This window comes from Semicossyphus pulcher, unplaced genomic scaffold, assembly GCF_022749685.1.
Source record: "Semicossyphus pulcher isolate SPU_LCO1_2020_fin unplaced genomic scaffold, fSemPul1.0.p SCAF_9, whole genome shotgun sequence".
In the NCBI taxonomy this organism is placed as follows: Eukaryota; Metazoa; Chordata; class Actinopteri; order Labriformes; family Labridae; genus Semicossyphus; species Semicossyphus pulcher.
The window spans coordinates 31356659-31377927 of record NW_027211770.1 but is presented as its reverse complement, the minus strand read 5'-3'; the positions used below and the strand labels follow the sequence as shown (position 1 = coordinate 31377927).

The 21269-nt window shown below is 42.7% G+C and overlaps 1 protein-coding gene and 1 long non-coding RNA gene across 2 annotated transcripts; one reads left to right on the top strand and one right to left on the bottom strand.

Moving 5' to 3' along the window:
* Window positions 1-632: 632 nt before the first annotated feature.
* Window positions 633-21005, bottom strand: LOC138584619 (N-acetylglucosamine-1-phosphodiester alpha-N-acetylglucosaminidase-like). Its single transcript, XM_069656896.1, has 12 exons — window positions 20886-21005; window positions 18715-18920; window positions 18298-18565; window positions 13748-13887; window positions 11561-11669; window positions 8491-8619; window positions 8200-8405; window positions 7661-7708; window positions 7293-7421; window positions 7019-7150; window positions 4637-4718; window positions 633-2576 (listed from the first exon to the last, which is right to left on the bottom strand). Exons 1-12 carry the CDS (start codon window positions 20969-20971, stop codon window positions 2312-2314), a joined length of 1800 nt encoding a protein of 599 aa, XP_069512997.1. The 5' UTR covers window positions 20972-21005; the 3' UTR covers window positions 633-2311.
* Window positions 5302-7523, top strand: LOC138584620 (uncharacterized). The gene is made up of 3 exons (XR_011305452.1): window positions 5302-5667; window positions 7053-7195; window positions 7304-7523. It is a non-coding gene; the product is annotated as an uncharacterized lncRNA (long non-coding RNA).
* Window positions 21006-21269: the final 264 nt, after the last annotated feature.

Sequence of the window (21269 nt, the reverse complement as noted above, 5' to 3'; positions counted from 1 at the left end):
TGTTGTTTTAACTTCACAGCAGTTGAAGAGTTAACTGAAACTTAAATATACAGCTAGTGGCACAAAACCTGGTCAGTTATGGAGCTGTGAAAAACCCTGTTGAAGAGCTCAGTTCAATTTGTCTGATATTTACAGACAAGGCCACGCCCCTAATGCTGCATCACTTTAAGCCTTAATATAATGTAAACAGGTGAGTTGTATAAAGATTCTCCCCGTACAGTTGTCATGAAGAGAGAAATGAGATATAGAGACCCAAACTGTTTTTTGTACCAGGCTGTAAACATGTTTATTTCTGCTGTAAAGTTTAACATGGGGCTCTATGGGGACTGACTCACTGCTGGAGACAGCCTCAAGTGGACACCAGAGGAACTGCAACCTTCCGACGTTGAGCTCAAAGTACATGAAACAACAAGTTGAGCCAGCGGATGCAGAAAAAAAATCAGTCAGATCCTTTTTTTAGTGGTCAAACCTGAATTCTTATATTTATTCATATGAGTGTGAAATGACAAATGAGGAGTTTGGTGACATTTACAAATGATAAATAAAGAATCTATTTTCCTGAACAGCGAGAAATCTTGATGAGATACAAAGTTGGCACTTTTCTACAGAGAATTTTAAACAGACCAAAAATGTGTGGCATCAGAGAAAATTGTGCGTCTTTATTTTTGTCGCACGTTAACCTCACACTTATTTTACATTCAGACACGGTGCTCAGTGCATTCGGACAAAACATCTAAAAAATGACAAGAAATTGTCTGATAAAAGCCTCAGTAGCAGTTTGTTTTGAATGCTGGGCATCCCCAGGGAGAGTTTAAAGTTCATCTGTTTACGTGGCAACAACCTGAACACATCATCCTACCTGGACCCTGTATCATGAAGCTCTTTGGTTAACCTGGCCTGACTGAGCTGAAGGGGAATTCTGGTAAGAGGTAAGACGAGGTAAAGTTAGATGTTTTTGTTTTTTAACACTTTCCTAATGTCCACCAGACTCCACTGAAAAAACAGTAAATTTTACCTCACAGGACACAGGGTGGCTGATGTAACACTGCCTCAATCAGTAAATTCATTTTTGTTATTGTGTAGCTAGTGTGGATCCAACATAATGGTTGGGTAACACATAATAACAAAGACAAAGTAACCAGTCTAGGCAGCAGTAGACCAGCAACTCCTGTGTTCTGCTGGGTAAAATGACTGATTTTGTCAATGAGGTTTGGTAGCTTTGCAGAGTGATTGTAACAGCTGTTTCTGACCAAAACAAATACATCTTAGTCTTTATCATAAATGTCTAGCTCTGGAGGGATCCTTTCTGTAATGTTGCCAGACACAAACAGCGCTCTCTTCAAAGCCACCAGACTCCATTGAAAAAACCAGGGATTTTAGCTCACAGAACACAGGAGTTGCTGGTCTAACACTGCCTCAATCAGTTAGGGTTTTTTGCTGCCTCAGTTTGTGTTATTGAGTGTAGCACAAACATTATGTTGGATACAAATTAACAATTTAAGTCACACAATATCACAAACAAACTGATCGAAGCAGCAAAAGACCGACAACTCCTGTGTACTACTTAAATTACTGTTTTTATGAATGGAGTCTGGTGTGTGTGCAGAGAGCGATGTAACGTCTGTTAGTGGTTAAAACAATCATCTTCCTCTGTAACAAAAAGGTCTATCTCTGTAGGGATCCTTTCTGTCATGTTGTCACACACTTAGAATACCAATCTGACGGGGGTAATTCCAAACCCTTAGCACCTATTAGTCATTTAGACCCCTAAATATGTAAAAATAAGGCCCACATTAAAAAATACCAACACTGGCCTTTTACACCCGAGATCCAGTGGAGACATGGATATGTAAAAAATAGGTTTCTACTATCTCTTACGCAGGTATAAAGCGGATATAATTATATATTCAAATATTTATATTGCTCTTTTCACCTTTTTGTCCCTGTAAGGATCCTGTAGGAACAATGATGCTAGTTCTCCGGTGCTGCTTGGTGAGTGGTGGATAGCTGCAACATACACTAAACTTGCTTCATGATTCAGACCCCTGGTTCCTTTTCTGGACTTCCTCTCGTCTTCACATTCAGACGCCTCGGCTGTAAACAAACATCTAAACCAGCGTCCAGAAACTTCTGAAAACATCTGGTGTGCAGAGTGAAAACATGTTTTGCTTGGTCCTTAAGCTTCTTTTTCATTTCAGCAGGATTGTCGACGGACATTTGACAACATTCAAAAATTAACTTAAGCAGAGGAACACTGAGTTTCAGGTGTTTCTCTTTGTGCAGTAACAGTCTTACTCCGTCCTCCTGACAGTTACGACTTCCCCAAGCCAGATGGAGACCAGATTTCATCCTGAGAGTCCGAGTCGTCCAATATAAAATTCCTGCTCCCTGATTTCCCAGCGTCTGCCTCGGCACGGCCAGCAGCTCCGTTGATTTCGGTCATCGGGACTAAGGAGTAGTCTCGTCGCTCAGTAAATCGAGCGGCAACTGAGCCTCGACACGCTTGTACAAGGTGAAGCATCAGGCTGGCTGACAGCAGAGACGCCAAGGTGACGGTGATGATCAGCCAGGTACGTCTGAGGAGAGACGGAGGAGGGTTACATTCACCTGGTAACGATTGTTTTTATAGCTCAGGAAGCTTATCTGAAAACACAGAGTGTCACATAAAGCAAATATCCAACAACACTAGTGACTGGAGCTTCAGTTAGGTTTCCTTTCTCTCATTTCTTTCTTATATTTTTAGAGGTTAGTTAGCATGTTTTCTTAGTATGCTACCATGCTAAGATGTTAGCATGATACCTGTAGGCATTCTGACATGCTAAATTTGAGACCACATCCTCACTTATTTATTTACAACACAACTTTGGCTACATTTACACCAAATGTCCACACTATTTTGATGTTTTCGAGCCCATAAAACTGGGACAGGAAGTGTTTTGCTGAGGTGTGTACAGGCTGTCTACTATGGGACGAAAAAGAAAACAGCTGGAGGAGAAGAGAAATATTCAGACAAAAATCTTCTGAGATTAAAGTTGTAAATTTGCTAGAAAAAATGGCAAATTAGGGGGTTCTTAAGTCATAAACCTACGAGAAACAAAAACTAGTAAAATCGTGTTTATAGGAACCTTTCTGAGCCGTGACCCCCAAAAAGTAGGCTGTGGTTCACGGCCCCCTCCCTCTGATTCACCTGTGTCTCTTCTCTGCCCTGTTGGCTCTGCTGCTCACACAGGCGTGCATGGCACGGAGCTTGGAGCAGATTCAGCCTGTTTCCTCTGCACACGAGAAGCAGACTTCACAGAGGAGAAAGACTGAGCGACCCTCTGCTGCAGAAACACACGTTTCTATGCCCCCTGTTGACTACGACCTCATGACGGAGACTGAAAGGAAACAAACCTGTACTACAGACAAAAATCAATTTGGCTTTAATTACCGTTCTAAATCTCACTTAAGATCCGACAGCACAACTGATTCTGAAGGAGACGACACGACTGCTTTACAAACTGATTAATGAAAAAATGCAAAAACTAGGTTCGGAATAATCTCGTAAATGTGGCGCTGATACGCCGACGTAGTTCACACATTAGACTCGATGTGTTACACACATCTTTGCTAATTTCTGCAAGATACAAATATTCATAATGTTAACGGATGCATATCGAGTCTATATTTTGCTTTCTCCATCCTCTTCATTTTTCATTTTTAATTTTACTGTAATTTTCTGTTTTATTCATGACTCTTGATTTATGCTTTACTTGTTTTTTATTTTTACTAACTACAGTTTGTTTATGGAGTCTGTTCTGCTCATAGATACTTGGCAATAAACCAATATCTGATTCTGTTCCTGAAGAACAGAAATAAAGATGAAAAACAACTCTGATGGATGTTTAACGGGCATGTGGCTCTTCCTGCTCCTTGTCTGAGACATTTTAAAGACCTTTAGCTCAACTAGGACTTTGTCAAAGTGAACGTTTGGTCAAACAAGGGTTAAAACAGATGAAGTCCTTTCCTCCATCTGTGACCACAGTCCCCCTTCACAAAGCGCCTTTCCAAACCATAGCAACAGCTAACAATTCCTCACTTGCATGTGAAAGGTAAGGAGGCCAATGAATGCGTCCTCAGACTGCCGGCCTTGTTTACATGTGAAGAGAGTCTCAGACCAGAAGCAAGATTCGGGGAGGGAGAAAATACTTGTTAAATATCTCACAGAAAACATTTGTTATATTTTCCAGTCATGTTTTTTTATAATCAGTCGGTGGGTTTAACTTTGAGCCACACTAAAAGGAAACAGACGCTGCGAACAAAGTGAGATTAAGAGGCTGGACGAGGAGACAAACCGACCGGCTGCACTTCAACATTTGGTTAGCAGATTGGACGATTTCACACCTCTGATCACGACTCATTTTCTACATCTGACGGAGAATCCGAGTCTGGTTTTTTTTGGCACATTCACATCTCACCCAGATTGAGTTCACAAAGTCTGGACAGCAACAAAAAAGCCAAATATTCAACGTAATTGTTTAGGTTTAGAGACTGTTTGCCTTTCTAAAGGTTTATTGAACAGACGTGAAGGATTGACAGCAGAGGTGAAAGGTCAGAGGTGAGGGCGAGGTCATGTGACTCCACCTTTGACACTTACTCTGTTAGATGGGGATGCTCTTTGTGAGCGTCTTCATCTCTCCTCCATGATGTAAACATCTGTTTAGCAAGGCAATGTCCAGCTGTGGAGAGGAGGAGGAGGAGGAGGAGGGGGAGGAGGAGGAGGGGGGGGAGGAGGAGGAGGAAAGGAAAAGAAGAAAAAGAAGGAGGAGAAAAGGAGAAGATGAAGAGGAAGGAGGAGGAGAAGGAGGGGGAGGAGGAGGAGGGGGAGGAGGAGGAGGAAAGGAAAAGAAGAAAAAGAAGGAGGAGAAAAGGAGAAGATGAAGAGGAAGGAGGAGGAGAAGGAGGGGGAGGAGGAGGAGGAGGAGGAGGGAAGGAAAAGAAGAAAAAGAAGGAGGAGAAAAGGAGAAGATGAAGAGGAAGGAGGAGGAGAAGGAGGGGGAGGAGGAGGAGGAGGAGGAGGGAAGGAAAAGAAGAAAAAGAAGGAGGAGAAAAGGAGAAGATGAAGAGGAAGGAGGAGGAGAAGGAGGGGGAGGAGGAGGAGGAGGAGGAGGAAAGGAAAAGAAGAAAAAGAAGGAGGAGAAAAGGAGAAGATGAAGAGGAAGGAGGAGGGGAAGGAGGGGGAGGAGGAGGAGGAGGAGGACAAAAAGGGCAAGAAGAAGGAGAAGGAGGGAAAGAGGAGAAGAAGAAGAAGGAGAAGGAGGAGGAAGATGAGCAAAAGGGAAAGAAGATGAAGAAGGAGGAGGAGGAGAGGGAAGAGGTGGAGGTGTAGAAAAGAAGAAGAAGAAGGAGAAGGAGTAGGGGAGAAAAAGAAAAACAAACGAAGATGAGGAGGAGGTGAAGAACACAAAGGAAGAGGAGGAAGGGGAGGAGAAGAAGACAAGGGAAGAGGAGAAGGAGGAAGTGAAGAAGGAAAACGAAGAGGAGGAGAATAAGAAGAAGGCAAAGGAGGAGGGGGAGGAAAGGAAGAGCAAGAAGGAGGAGGAGGAGAAAAGGATGAAAAAGAAGAAGGAGGAGAAGGAGAAAAGGAAGAAGGAGGAGGAGAAAAAAAAGGAGAAGAAGAAGAACTGTGTAAGTAACATATCTCAGTAATAACATCCTCTGTTGTAGGGCTTACAAACAAAGAGGAAGTAAACTAACTGCTGCTGCTTGTATGATTTACATATTGAACTAATAACATGATATATTTTATCTCTTTGTCTCGTTTATAAATAAGAGGCAGTTTAAAATTCACTTTCATTTAAAAAACTGTTGTTTTTTTATTGTAATTTTGCAGTACTGGTTATTATTTTCGCATCGTCATCATCGCATCATCGTCATGCAGCAAAGGACAAAAACACACAAAGTTTATCACAACGACGACATGAAATCAGACTCAAGTTCAGTTTAGGGCTGCAGGTACCAGATACCTTCTGCACCTGAGGGACCTTCACCTGCACCCAGAGGGCAGGACAGTGAAACGTTAGATGGGTTGGCAGGTGACGTCCTGGGTGATTGTGTTTGCATTGCGTGTGATGGCCTGACAATTGGTTGGGTGTGAGGAGGAGACCGTTTATCTTAGTATAAGTGATAGTTTGAGACAGTTCAAGGCAGGGCAGGAGAAGGTCTTTAGTTTATCTGGGGTAAAATGTAGTTGACTCCTCTCTCTCTCTCTCTCTCTCTCTCTCTCTCTCTGTCTCTCTCTGTCTCTCTCTCTCTGTGTCTTTGAGTGATATAAAAGCAGTATAAAGTTATAGACAGCGTGGGGAGTCTGATCACTAACATTTCCAGTCCTCCCAGTTGAGTCGACACAGCGCTGCTCTGTTTGCACACGCAGCAACAAGGACCCAACTGTTTTTACGTCAGCTCAATGCAAATAGTCAAACATTTGCTAAGTGTGAGCACACACACACACACGCGCACACGCGCACACACACACACACACACACACACACACACACACACACACACACACACGCACACACACACACACGCACACACACACACACGCACACACACTTAAACACAGTAATAAACCCCGTTTGTTTTTCTCTAAGGCACACAGAGAGGCTGATATCACCATCACACGATCAGCGTCTCCTTCTCAGTATGATGTCTGTTCTCTCCCACACTGTAAACTGGTAGTTTAGTTTAAATGAAATCTACTTCAGACACTTTATGACTATTTTCTGTGTGAAAGGACGGCGCACATGTTGTTTAAAAATATAAATATACATAGAAAAGACCTTATCTTTATGTTCGTGTAGCAGATCTGTGTGTTTTTATAATTACAATAATACCAAAGTAAATAATGACGCCAAGCTTAAGGTGTGCAGTTTGAAAGTAATGATCAGGAAGAGAAAGCAGTTGCGATGCGACAGGTAGATAATTGTGTCAAAAAAACAGCTTATCATCATATATATATCATCATGTATATGTTTACCTCTGTGTAAGGTGTAGTTGGTCTCTCCTTGCAGTGTGCCGTTACAGCTTCCTGTTTGCGGGTCACATGGACACTGGTCATCACAGCGACACTCCTGAGTGCAGGACGGGCCGAAGAAACCCAGAGGACACACTGACAGAGAGAGAGAGAGATTTCGACGAATGTTGTAAAACAAATGTGAATTAAATTCAAACTTTAAAATGTCTGCATAAAAACAAACTCTGTGTAAATGTTGTCATCAATGTTGTTCTGTTATAGAACGATGTCTCCCTACCTTGTTCGCAGGTGTTGCCTTTGAAACCAGACGGGCAGGTGCAGCGTCCGTGGACGGGGTCGCAGGAACCGCCGTTGACACAGGCGCAGGTTTGATTGCAGCCGTCACCGAAGAATCCAGGGAGGCACTCTTCAGATAAGACAAGAAATCCATGTTACAACAAGAGTCTACAGAGGTGCTTTGAGCCACATGCTAACATCAGCTTGCTCCCCATTTAGTCCTCATTAAAGGGTTAACTGTTCGAGGACTCAGGGTTAAATCTCAGTCAGCAAGCTTGTTAGCTCAGTCGCTAATTTGACAACTTAATAAAGTTTGTTCATAACAGTCTGAAAAACATGCTCTTGATTTCTACTCAAGCTCCTGATTACCTTGGCTGCAGTTCTTTCCTCTCCATCCAGCGTCACAGACACAGCCGCCTGAAACACACAGGTAGGTAAAAATCCACTGGAGACTGTAATACATTTTAGTGTTCACGAACGACCCGATTCTTTTGAACGGCTCTTTGGTGCGAACGACGGGAACCGAGTTGTAGGCGCGAGCCGTTCTTTTTGTAGTTGTTCCCAAATTTCACTGCCTGCTCTGCTGTACTCGGTCACATGCAGCGGGATCATGTCACCACAACATAGTGCCGACTGTGAGCAACGTTATAACCCTGCACTTTAAAAAAGGTCACTTTTCTGATCACTCACACTTATGAGCGCACCTGAATGCAGCATGACTCAGCAGCATGGTCATTCTGGAGGCTGCAGTTTGTAGTTATGTTAAATGAAGGTAGATTAAATATAAGTAACATCTTCCAGTACAACGTTTAACCTACAGGGATCATCCTGGTTAACTACATACCAAAATAACCAAAACATAACACACACAAACACGGCGTTGTCTGATTCTCCACCTCTACACGTACCGGCCGTGCAGACACCGTGGGGTTCGCAGTCCGCCGGCTGACACACCAGAGAGTCACAGGCGGCTCCCTGCCAGCCGCCCTGACACCGACAGCGTCCGTCCACACAGTCTCCGTGTCCGCTGCAGTTTGCCGGCTGGCAGCGCTGCTGGTGAACGCACAGGATGGTGGAGACACGACGGCCGCAGCGCCACCTGCCGTCTGGAATACTGGAAAGAGGGGGAAGAACAGTGGACAAAAGTTAGAGGTGACATGGTGAGAGAAGTATAAAACTGAAGGGTTAAATTGGCTCACCAGTGATCAGACGGGTAGCTCGCTAATGAGCCATCAGCCACAAAGGTGGAAGACCCGCCTCCATCCAGATTAATGGCATTGATGACTCCATACTGCTTCAGTGACTCGGCAAACTCCCAGAGGTTCAGTCTACAGAGACACAAAATTATAGCTTACAGAATAATGAAAGAAATAGACACAAAAACTGTGTCCAGAAATATGTTAAATATCTGCAACCATGCTGGATTCATGGTTGATAAGTTACAATGTGTTACGTGCCGTACAGCTTCAGTCCATTCATCAAAAACATATTGACCAGATATTCAGGGGATAAAACCTCCTGACTAAACTACTAGAAGGACTTTCATCCAAAGCCTCAATCAATCCTGTGTTAAAGCTACACAGTGCACGCCGTTGCTTAAGCAAGTTTTCTCTGCGTATTAGAAATATTGCCGACTAAAACTGAGTACATGATGTAAGAATTAATGCAAATAAATGTGGAACAACAGCTTCTTTTATTGAAATTACTGCAACACAGAAAATCTGCACACAGGATATGCTTGTAGACACTGAAACTGGCAATTACCATTCAAGTTTTAGCTTCATATGGAAGCCAACAGACTGCTTGAAGCTATTTTGTAGCTAAGTGCTTTAGTGTCCTCTGTTTTGGTGCATGTTTTGGTATTCTAAGTGTCTGACAACATTACAGAAAGGATCCCTACAGAGACAGACCTTTGTTACATCGCTCGCTTCAAAGCCACCAGACTCCATTGACAAAAACAGTAATTTTCCCTTGCAGAACACACTACTCCTGATTCTGATTCTGATGACTTTGTTTGTGAGTTTGTCTGACTCGGATATTTAAAATAGTTAGTTCAGCTCACACACAACATATTTGTAACATGAAATAACTCAAAAATAACCAATCAAGGCAAAAGTAGACAACCTAGACCTGGTGGCAAAATGACTGCTTTTGTCAATGGAGTCTGGTGGCTTTGAAAAGAGTGATGCAAAACATCTTACAGAGGAAGATACATGTTCTGTTTTTAAACAAGAAACAGAGGGTACATCGCTCTCTTGAAAGCCACCAGACTCCACTGACAAAACAGTCATTTAAAACAAACTACAAAACAGCCAGCAAAATGTCCTCTGTAGTTTTTGCGATATGCTAACAAAGGGACCAATCACATTTACATTAATGAGAAGGTGCACATTAAGCTATGCCAAAGGGTCCACGGCAAGATCATTCTAACATGTAGATTAACGGCTTTACACGCTAATATAAGGATGCAAGATTGCTAACATGCTAAAGTGTTAAGCGGTCTTGTTAAATGTGCAGTAAGGGCCCGAACACCATTTGTTTTTGACTCCTTGTGCCCTCATACATTAATCTGTAACAGCACAAATGTCCTCTAAGGGTCTACACAGACAGTATACAGTGTTCTATGAACGTGTTGAATGTAAAAATGTAAAAGGTACGCTAACTTTCCTTCATGGACAGGACGAAGTCACAGTTCCCCCTGTTGTTACTCCTGAGGGTCAGTCTGGAGGTCTTTGTTTGGTCCGAGCTGCTTTTTACATGTTTTATTGACCTTGCGGTCGCCTGATATTGAGCAGAGATACACACAGGGCAGCCAACATGCACACACATGTCAGCTTGTTGTGCTTTTCAAAGCCAGGTCATTAACACCAACACATTAATCTCCAGGGCTGCAGCAGGGAGAGTGGGATCAATACCATCGATTGGTGGAGAGGTCTTAGTGCTGTGAGGTGACATGAGCCTGTAGCATTAGGTCATCATCCTGAGTAACCCTTTTACTGCACCCCCATTTATCTCTTATACCATCAGGCTATTTTTAATCTGCATAATCTGTAGCAGGCTCCAACTTTCTGTTTTATCTCCTTTACCTCCACCTGCATCCGTCCTATGGAATATTCTTTATGTGGATAAGTGTAATCATCATAGTGGTGCTTTAACCATACGCTGCAAGCTTCCTCCACGTGAATAGATGAGCTTTATTTAAAGGGATATTCTTGTATTTTTAAACCTGGGCCCTTTAACATAGTATGAATATTATAAACCAACATGTTTTGGAATTGCTCCAGGAAATACCTTTAATCTGCAGCAACAAAATGGGCTGTACTGCAGATATTAATGGTGTCTGCAATGTACTTTGTCCACTAAAAGTGTCTGACAACATTACAGAAAGGCTTCCTACAGAGATAGACCCTTTTGTGAAACAGAAAGATCCTTTTTTTAACCCAGAAACAGCCGTTACATCTCTCTCTTCAAAGCCACCAGACTCCATTCACAAAAACAGGAGTTTTACCTCACAGAAAGCAGGAGTTGGTCTACCTCCGCCTCAATCAGTTAGGTGTTTTTGTGTGACTTTGGTGTTTTAAATTGTTAGTTTGGATCCGAAACAATATGTGCAACACACAAAAACACTGACTGATCTTGGCAGCGGTAGACTAGCAACTTCTATGCTCTGCAAGGTAAAATGACTGATTTTGTGAATGGAGTCTGGTGGCTTCAAAGAGAGCGACGCAACGTCTGTTTCTGCTTAAAAACATCATCTTCCTCTTTAACAAGAAGGTCCATCTCTGAAAGGATCCGTTCTGTGATGTTGCCAGATTTGATCGCAATGATCGCTAAGTTAGATTGTCGTGGCTTTTTGGCCGTTAGGTGACCATATTTGGACGAGAGGCAGGAGCTGGAGAAGAGCACCTTTCACTAACTTTATCATGTGTAACAAAGATCTGTAATAAATTATCTTTTGTGAATTGAGCTTGCTTTGTGCATGCAAAGTCAACCAGCATATTTACTTCTGTCTTGGAACACTTTGTGATGACTCAAAGGTCCGTGAGTCACTTCATGTTAATGGAATAAATTATCATATGTTTCCTGTCACACACATCTGTGTCTGCTCTCTCCTTCCTCCCCAGAGGGGGACGAACTCTTTCATCCACTTACAGGGTGGTGAATAAAAAATATGACTTCCATTTCACTTAAAGCTGAGGAGATATTTAGCAGGGAGCATGAGTCAATTGCTCTGGGAAAAAACACCCCTCGGCTCCCTTCTGTTCTTACCCTCTTATTTTAGTCTGTCCGTCGATCTGAAACAGCATCAGTCTGCCTTCTGCGTCGTGGCCCACCGCCGTCCTGGCCGACACCACATCCACAAAAGTGTGCAACAACCCTGTGAAAGTAAAAGTGAAATGTTTAGTGCGATACAATAATCTACAAAAGACTTGTGTTACGTCTTTTCTAGCAACACCTCATCCAGGAACATCCTGAAGTTTAACACTAAGAGCATTAGAAGGTCCAACTCCTGCTTTGCACTGACGTTAGGTTGTTTGCACTGGAAATGTCAAGTCTGTGGATCAAAGCAGAGACAAAAACAAACCACAGAACTAGTGCATAAGCTCTATAAGACTCTAATAAACCTCTCCTCATCCTGCTCTGCTTTATGGCTAGTCCACAGGTATATGGGTTTCTCTTAAATGTTGGTTCTTCTATGTGTTTAAGCCACTTTAATCCACACATGATATTAGTTCAATGAGGGACCGAGAAGGAAACAAGAAGTGCAAAACATTTCAAACCATTATAGCAGCTTGTAATGCGTCACCTTTGTTAAAGAAATACTTTGAGAATAACATCATCACTGACATTTGCATATGGGGCCTGACACAACAACAAAGGCATCTACCGGGTTGTTTACATCAGCAAAGAGAGGAGACGTTCTGCTTTTTTCACAGGGGGCGCCAAGTTTGCAACAAACCCCCTCTATCGCCCCCTGCTGACTGGCTGCAGTATAGGTCATAAAGCCCGCCTCCTCCATGTTAACAGATGGGACATGAGTCAAACTATAAAATCTAAATACATTTTTCTCCAACATGGTTTCTGTCATTATAGTTAGTTCTTATCATGCTGATTTATGTCACAGTGTTCATTTTTCTGACAAGTTTACTTTTAATCAGTTATTTGATGCTATAAAAAGGGGGTGTGGCCTCATGATTGACAGCTCTGTTGACAAATGCTTTCCATAAGCGTGAATATCTGCTTCAGACCGACACAAGAAGCTGTTCTGCTGCAGACTGAGCCCACCTGAGGGCTCCAACACGCCAAGGACACCTGAGGGCTCCAACACGCCAAGGACACAAGGTAAAGGTGTGTGTCGGGTAGAGGAAGGGGCGGTCTCTACTGCACACACTCTGGACACAGATGAGCAAGATGGCAGCGCCCGCTCCGGGCGGGTTTAGGCTTCATGTTTGCACAATGAGAGGAGGAGGAGGAGCTTCCTCCGTCATTGGTTTGCCCTGACCTGCCGTTATTAAACTGATATTTAGAATAAGATCTATTGTAGGTTGTTCCAAATAAGCTACCTGATCCCAGCCCTGACTGTCTGCAGTGATTGGATCCTCTGCACAGAGTTTTATCACACGGCTCGGAGTGTCATTGAAAGCTGAGGTCAAGTTTCAGGTTCATGTAAACAAAGACGGATCAGTTCTGGGAAACTTATCCTCACCTTTATTACACGGTGTGTCCTTTTTCTATCTGTGCAATTTGTGTCACACAGAAGGCCGTTAAGAAACCTGACGTACACTCTGGTTGCTCCACATTGTTGTCATTGTTAATAAACATGGCAGTGCTGTGTTTAGGTGGCGTGAGTCACTTCAGGTCACAGATGAGGTTCTCTGTTATGCAAACACAGCAGCGCAGCGCGCAGAGATATAGTTACACTTAATTACTGCTGAACCGACACAGATCCAGTATCCAAGTCTGGACTGAGGTGAGGTGAAGTGAGGAGAGAAGGTCTGGTGAGTGGTTGTAACTCTGTCTGATGAACTGAAATTCAGGGAAACCTTGATAAGGTCTGAACAACTGCTGATACAGAGACCAGGTTTATAAGTCCAGGTCTTCTGTCCTTAAACAAACCAGCTATGTTCACTTCAACCCCGGACCCAACCCCGGATAAGAACATTTTATGGACCGATGGATTTTTAAGATGCATTTTAAGTCCTGCGTAAAGTCTTCAAACAGCTTGTTTTTCCAGCCGCTGGTCAAAAACTCAAAGACTTTTCTTTTACTGTGAAAAGGGACAAAGAAAAGCAGCTAATCAAGAAGGTGAAACCAGAACATTTAGGACATCTTTGCCTCAAGACAAAATCAAAACAATTGATTATCAGGATCGATGCCTCTTGATCGACTAATTGGTTAAAGGAGTCAGGAAGCTGTTTCCTGTTCGCCCTGTGGTTGTGTCCGGACCGTACGTACCTGTGTCCTGTGTCTCGCCGCACTCGGCCGTCAGACTCTGGTTGATGTAAACCTCTCCGTTCCTCAGCAGCCACACCACGCCACTGACCAGCTGGACGAACGGGTTTGACTTGTCCACAACATCTTCCTGTGACAGGTACCTGAGAAGAGAGCAGGACGTCATAATTACTGTCTGTGACATTATCAAACTATTCATTACAGGTGTACCTGTGCAAACTGTTTTAATCGCTGCAATCATCATGCTAATGAAGCACTTACACCTGCATTGGTGTATGACACAAAGCTGTTAATTGAGCTTAATCAGGATGTTTGTGCTACAGAGGGCGAACTGTGTGTACAGACTGCAGGTGACTCATCAACAAGTAAACACAGGTTCATTAATCTTCTCTGACTAATAACTGGGAGGAGGGAGGGGCTGAAAGACAAATATGACACACGATGGCATGACCAAGAGGAGCTTTAAGCACAGAGAGGACAGACAAATAAACTGCGCCTCCCCGCTGTGGTGAGTTTAATAAACGTCTATCGTTCTGTCTGGTTTGTAACAGACTCCATATCATTGTAAAGCAGGGTTGCCCCTCAGTGATCTCTCAGGTATAAATACAGGTTGATGGATTTTAGACATTCAGCAAAAATACCCAAATCTGCTTTTAAATTTGTGGCACGACTTTGTTATTGCCGTTAATGTTAGGTGGGCTCCTTTTACAAGCCTTCATGGTTACATATATCCCTCCTGTGCTTTTTAATATGTAAATGTTTTGTTTGTTTTGATTTCATCTTGTTTCTCTGCACAAACAGAGAACTAAAGACTTAAACCTCGCAGCAACATGTGCTGACCGATTCAGCCCCTTTCACACATGCACTGCACTCCTACTCATTTTCCCACATTGTCCGGGTGGACTGCACGTCCGTCTGTTCACCCCGACTTCAGGCTGATTTCATCCTGCTAGCCTGCTGGTTAAATGTCTGCAAGAAGTCATGTGAGCCCATGAACGCAGCAGAAGCATTAACACAGCGAGTGGTCGGGGTGATGACGTTGTTCACGTTGAGCAGTTTCTCTGCTTTACACACTTTACTGCTCGCCTCAGTTACCTGTACATTGTTTTTATATTCCATCTGTAGTGAGGAAGCATCTTTATACATGTTTCAGGGATATTAACTTAAAATCAGTCACCATTACAGAAGACTCCTCCTCCTCCTGCACACCTCACCCAAACCAAACTGAGATTTATGAGAGCGCGTTTGACACTGACAACCTCCCGCTGTGTGTGCAGACTGATGTGCAGTCTATTTATGTCCAGCTCGATGTAAAAGGGCCCAAACTGAGATATTTATTCTACAAAAGGTGACACTATTTCAAGCTGTGGGTTTAGATGAAAAATAGCTTTACTAGAAACCTGATTTACACTCATCTGACCTCTCACAGGTGAATGAGTCTCTCTGACCAGGAGGTGTAAACAAACCCAACTGTTGCTCCACACAGGGACCAAAAGGCTGCATGTTTTGTGAATTATAAAGCGATGTTCCGTAGATGAGTCTGTGTGGGTGTCGTGAGTCAAACAGCCTGAGGAAGAAAAGCTAAGAAAATAAATGATGTATATAAAAAGCAAACCACAGCTTTGATACAACCGGTCATTATCCTACTCGGCCCATGAAACATGTCAACAAATCTACCTCTTGGAATTCCTGGGATTCCGGGGAAGTTGAGGACCTGAATGTCCTGAAATTGTCGAAAAAGGGGGCTTAAGTGTTGTTGCGTTTCGGATGAACAGAATTACTTCTTTTAAAAACATCTGAGCACATTTAATAGGCTTAAAATGACACAATGCACGTGCAAGACTTAAAAATGTGTGTCTCCTTTTCAACGCTGTAAAATTATAAAACCAACAACGCACAGAAAACCATAAAAGAAGCTTTGCATTGAAAGACCAGGACACGTTAGTGTTTACTGCAGCTTCGTGTCTCTTCGTCTTCACCAGCTCCAGTTAGACGAATGTGTTGTCAGCTGGCGAGAATCCACACCTACACTTACACAACTGTCTCCAGTCTGACCTCTGTGGTGATTCTTTACTGCTATAATGTTTCTTCTTGGGAGAGGAATCATCTTACCTTACATTACCTAACCTCAAATTAGCAGCCACAAAGAGTTTCTATTTAAAGACGACTACAGTTTGAGTTCTGTAAGCGAGTGAACCGAGCCGCAGAGCTGGTTCTGAAGGTGGACTTAAAGAAGTTAACTGAACCTTTCCAACCAGCGGGTTAAATTAGTGTCCTTGTCTGACATTTAGACCTTTGAACAACAACGTCATGTATTCATGCCGGCACAGTTTTTATCTGCTATCACTCACCTGAACTGACACTTAGCCTGTTATTAATGCAGGCCTTGGAAAAAGCAGACACACAGTCCCAATTCTTGAGATGCCACACATACGTTGATGTGAAGGTGTTTAAAAGTTAGGAAGATATTTTTAAACCTGGGCTGATTTAGAAGTAGGTCAGTAACTGCTGTTTATGCAAAGTAAAATGACTGTTTTTGTCAATGGAGTCTGGCAGCATGGAGGAGAGCGATCTGAGCCAGTCAGTGCAAAAAGAAAACTTTTTTTTGCTGCTGCCTGCAGAAGACACAAACAAATATGTTCTCACTGGTATTTTCTGCATGTTATAAAAGAAGTTCAACTTAATAATACAACAACAGACTTCACACAGGGCAACAGTTTCATGGCAACTTCCAGAAACAACCGAGACAGACAGAGAACCTTATTATTTATGTCTCACAGCTCTTTGATAAAGACCATAAAACGCAGCCCAATATGAACACATCTGACACTTTTACAGCCTTTTGTTTACATGTTTAAAAACTGCACCAGCAGATTTTATGACCCAGCTCACTGATTTACTGTTGAGTTATGTCCAGCTCGATGTCAAAGGGCCTAAACCAAGATGTTTATTCTAAACGCGATGCTGATCCAGGCCCTGTTTTTACACAAAAATAGCTTTACTAGAAATCTGAATGAGTAAGGATTTATTTCCATGTTTGAACACATGTCCGACCTCTCTCACAGGTGAATGAGTCTCTCTAACCTCGAGGTGTAAACAAACCACATGTTGCTCCACACAGGGACCAAAAGGTGGCATATTTTGAGGATGAAGCAATATTTTATGCAACAGTCTGTGTGGGTGTTGTGGGCCAAACTCCCAGGGGAACTGAATCCAAAATAAATGAATACAGGCTCGATACATCTGTCCTTGAAACATGTTGTCAACAGATCTACCTCTAAGAATTCCTGGGATTAAAGACCTCAGGTATCAAACAAACAAGGTAAGTGACTTTCTCATGGTGCAGTGGCATTGTAAATGTCCGGTCCTATCCCTTTAAATAGTGGATGCATCAATCTGGTCCTGATGAAAATCTATGATACTGTAAAGCCTTTTGAAAACTGAAACCTGCAATAACACTTTAAAAAAGGACCTTTATTTTGAAGGATTTCTTTTTCTTTCACACTGAATCAGCGACATGTTGCTCCATCCTTGTGTGATTTATAGACTGTATTTAACAAGTAAACAGCCGCTGGGTCTGAAAAATGAAGCAGAACTGCCTGCGTTCTTTCTCGTGTCCAGCAGAGGGCGACTCCACTGGTGTCACAACACAAGTCAGATGGGAAAGCACTCCTCCTCCTCTCCTGATGTATTCCCTCAGTAAACATGTTCCTGATGAGTTTATGGTCTCAACCTCTAGTTTCAAATCGTCTTCAACACAGCGTGATGTTCATTTAGTCACTGATGCTCACACAGACCAGGAAGCAGGCTCTCTCTTTTTTAAGTCCCTTACTTTTATCTGAGAGCCTTTATTTAAGTTTTAATCTTTCACATTTTATTTCTTTTAAAATATTTGTCACTTCCTATAGTTTGCCTAAACTGTATTGATATTTATTGTCTTTAAAAGCATGCATCTGAGGGTTAAGCTCTATAAATAAAGGTTGTATTATTAAATTAATAAGTTGAGATCTACAGAAAACAACCGGAAATCACTCGTGAAAACAAAGTAAATAAAATGTATGGATGAAGGTCCGCTTAGGGCTTCTGTACTCGTGTCTAACAAGTCGCTGCCACAACAAGTCTTGTTCAGCTGTTTCTGGTTTCAGTTAGTACCTCTTGTTCGAAGCCTGTTTATTGCCAGCCAATTAGCATCACAGTTAACATCACTATGAATAACTGAGCAAGTGTTAGCGTTTTCTGACCCCTAGCTCTTCTCAAGCTCCGCCCTCGCTTCCTAATATGGTCACTTCTGGCTGCTTAAAAAACCAAGATGGCCACAGCAAAAATCACAATTTTTATGCTTCAGAACGGTAATGCACAAACAAATAGGTGAGGTCATGGTGGCAACTTCCTATATACAGTCTATGGTAGGATTTAAGGGTAGTAATTGTCCTCTTGTTCTTCTAGCGTCGCACAGGGAGTATAATTACTTTATAAATATATATTAAACACAGGCTATTTTGAATGTTTCAGAGAGACTGAACATGTCAGTGTCCTGGTTCTGGATCTCTTACCCGAACACCAGCGTCCCGTCCTTCCTGATTCCAAATTGTGCGTTCTGAATCCCGCCGCTGTCCTGCACCAGCCGGCCGTCGCTCACCACGTTTCCCAAACACTCGTCTGTTCTCGTGTTGAAGAAGCCGGCGTTCTGAGCGTACAGACATCCTGCAGCCGCGGCTGTTTCCGCCACCGTGGCCCTCCGATTCATCCCGCAGCTGCCCGGCCCACCCGGCTCCAACACCGACACCGTCCTCAGCGGGTCGTAGACCACTGTCATGTGACCTACAGACCAAGACAAGATGCATGAATGGATCAGAGGTCAGCGAGTACATAAATAAAGAGTTTCATTAAACAGGAATCAGATCCAGATTCATTCATGAATATTTCATCAGTTTTAACTGTCAGTCATTTTGTCTGACTCCATCACGGACCGTAAACCCATCTGGAGCTTCGGGGCACGTTGGACACAAACAGGGAGGACTCGGCCACGGGCACCCCGCTGCGGTTACTGGACGGCCAGCTCTCGTAGGTGATGTTTCCGTGAATGACAGGCTGACAGTCCCTGACGTAGCGGTGAGAGTGGGAGGGGCCGTGACCGTGGGCGTACGGCAGCAGGACGTCATCTTCCATAGACACTCTGCGAGGAGAGAAAATCAGGTTTAAAAAAAAGTTTATAAACGAGACAGAAAAACAAACACACCATATGCACCGATGCTTTTACACTAACGGATACCATGAAGCCCCTAAAATAACGTGTCCTTCGAACACATGATTTCATGAGGGTCAAATCTCAGAGACTGAAAGCGTCTTCTGTGGAGGACATGCTTTCCCACAGCTGTGGTGGTACAAATATGGTTTTAGTGTTGATAAATGAACCCTGTGTTGGTTCAGACTTTATGTTGACTCATCTGATTTCATCACAGCGTCTGTTAGTCAAACAGTTTCATCACATAGAGGAATGTGTTTTTCTGACAGGCCGAGCCGTGGCTTCTCTCAGGTCTCGTGTCTAAAACAACACAAGCTTTATCTAGTTTAGCCAAACGTCGAGATCCCTCCTTATCATTCTGATGTTTAACTTTCAGCACAGACTTTCTACTTTTCTTTTGGTGCTGCTAGAGACATGTTACTCCTGGAAGTGGGTTCATGCTTCTACTTTAAGAAGACACAGTGCAATAATTTTAAAAACAATTATCCATCCATTATCTATACCACTTATTAACTCACAAGTCATTTTTTGCTCTGATGTGGTAATAAAATATTGTCTGGTAGAAAAAGTTGCATGTTTATTTAGAAGTTTAAACACCTAGTGTCTGAGAGAGTCTGTACACAGGCTGGGGCTGCAGAGCGAGGCATTCAGGGCTGCTGGTTACACCTGATGGCCTTGTGACTGTGTGTGTGTGTGTGTGTGTGTGTGTGTGACTGTGTGGATGAAGGGAACACCGTGAAGCACTCTGGTATCAATCACTATAATTTGCTCTGCAATTTACTGAACAGAAAACACCAAACACACAACAAGGTCAGGTTGAGGTCTGTAATGTGAAGACCTCATGGTGTTTGTGTGTGTGTGTGTGTGTGTGTGTGTGTGTGTGAGAGTGTGTGTGTGTGTGTGTGTGTGTGTGTGTCAGTTGTGTCTCCAATTGTGTGTGGAGCATAACACGACTGCTCGACAGGACGAGGTCAGAGTTACACATAACATCAATTTCTTCTTACCTTATCATGTTTACCACCTGTTAGTGTTTTGGTCATGTTCATGCAGCCTGGTGCAACATCCTGTTGTGATTGTGTAAATGTTTCACTCTTACTGGTTCCTTGTTTGTGCCTTAAAAAGCAGGTTCACAAACCTCACAGAGACGACACTAACACTCTCTTTCTTATCATGTTCCTCTCAAAACTAGCTAAAGCGTAGTTTACAATCCTCTCATGTGTGTTGTGTTAGTGTATTAAAGATCTATACCGTCTATGGTTAGTGAGGGGCTAGTTTGTTTACATTTAGCTTTTTTTAAAAAGGGTAATACATGATTCAACAGCGCCATCTGGTGGCCAGATGTCAAACTGCAGCCACATTTTAACATGAAATGTCAGTGTACTCCAAGAATGAAACCAAAACGTGATGACAGGACTCATCTTGTGACCCAAAGTTTACTCTAAATATTTTTATCAGCCTTTCAGTCATTTTAGCGTATCAAGGACTAAATGTGCTAAATGCTAATAATGTGACAAATGCTATCAAATGAGCCACAGTTGATATGCATTTAAGTTAATCAAATTTTACCCATTTAATTGTGAGGTCAGATTGGGGGAAAGAAGGCCTAATTGAGTTTGTGGTCACCATCTTTGAACTTTGTACTGTGGTAAGAGTTAAACCGCCGGATGATCTTACTCAACAGCTGGCAAATTAATTTAGCATGATATTGTGTGTTTACGGAAACTGTGTCATTTAAGGTAAATTATATTTCACCAAAATATCATAATCAAGTTAACTTAATTGTCACTAACGATGAAATGAACCTACTTTGAACAGACTTCTTTGATTCTTCAGGCTAGGTTAACAGCTAGCAGGCTAACTTTTGCAGCTAGCTCAAATCGGAACCAGCGGTCTTACCGGTCGTTTTTGGTCTCGGACAGCTGGACGCAGAGCCACGGCAGCAGCAGCCACACAAACGGACATTTCATTGACACTGCTGCCATAGGAGGACAACTAGCCTGCCAAACTCCCCTCTCCTCCCGCTGGTCCCCGCATCATCCAGCTAGCACATACCTTCAAAGTAAACAAAGTAAAACGCTCAACTTCCGGTTACTTTAGAAAATAAAAGTCGAGGACAGTGATCCAAATCAGAAAAAAAAGTTCATGAAATTTCCACCAGATAATGAAAAATCCTTAATGTACAATTATTAGATATACATACCTAAATACTAAAGTAAGTCAAAATTATGAAATACATCACATTTCAAGTTAGTGTCGTAGTCAACATGTTGACAATTTACT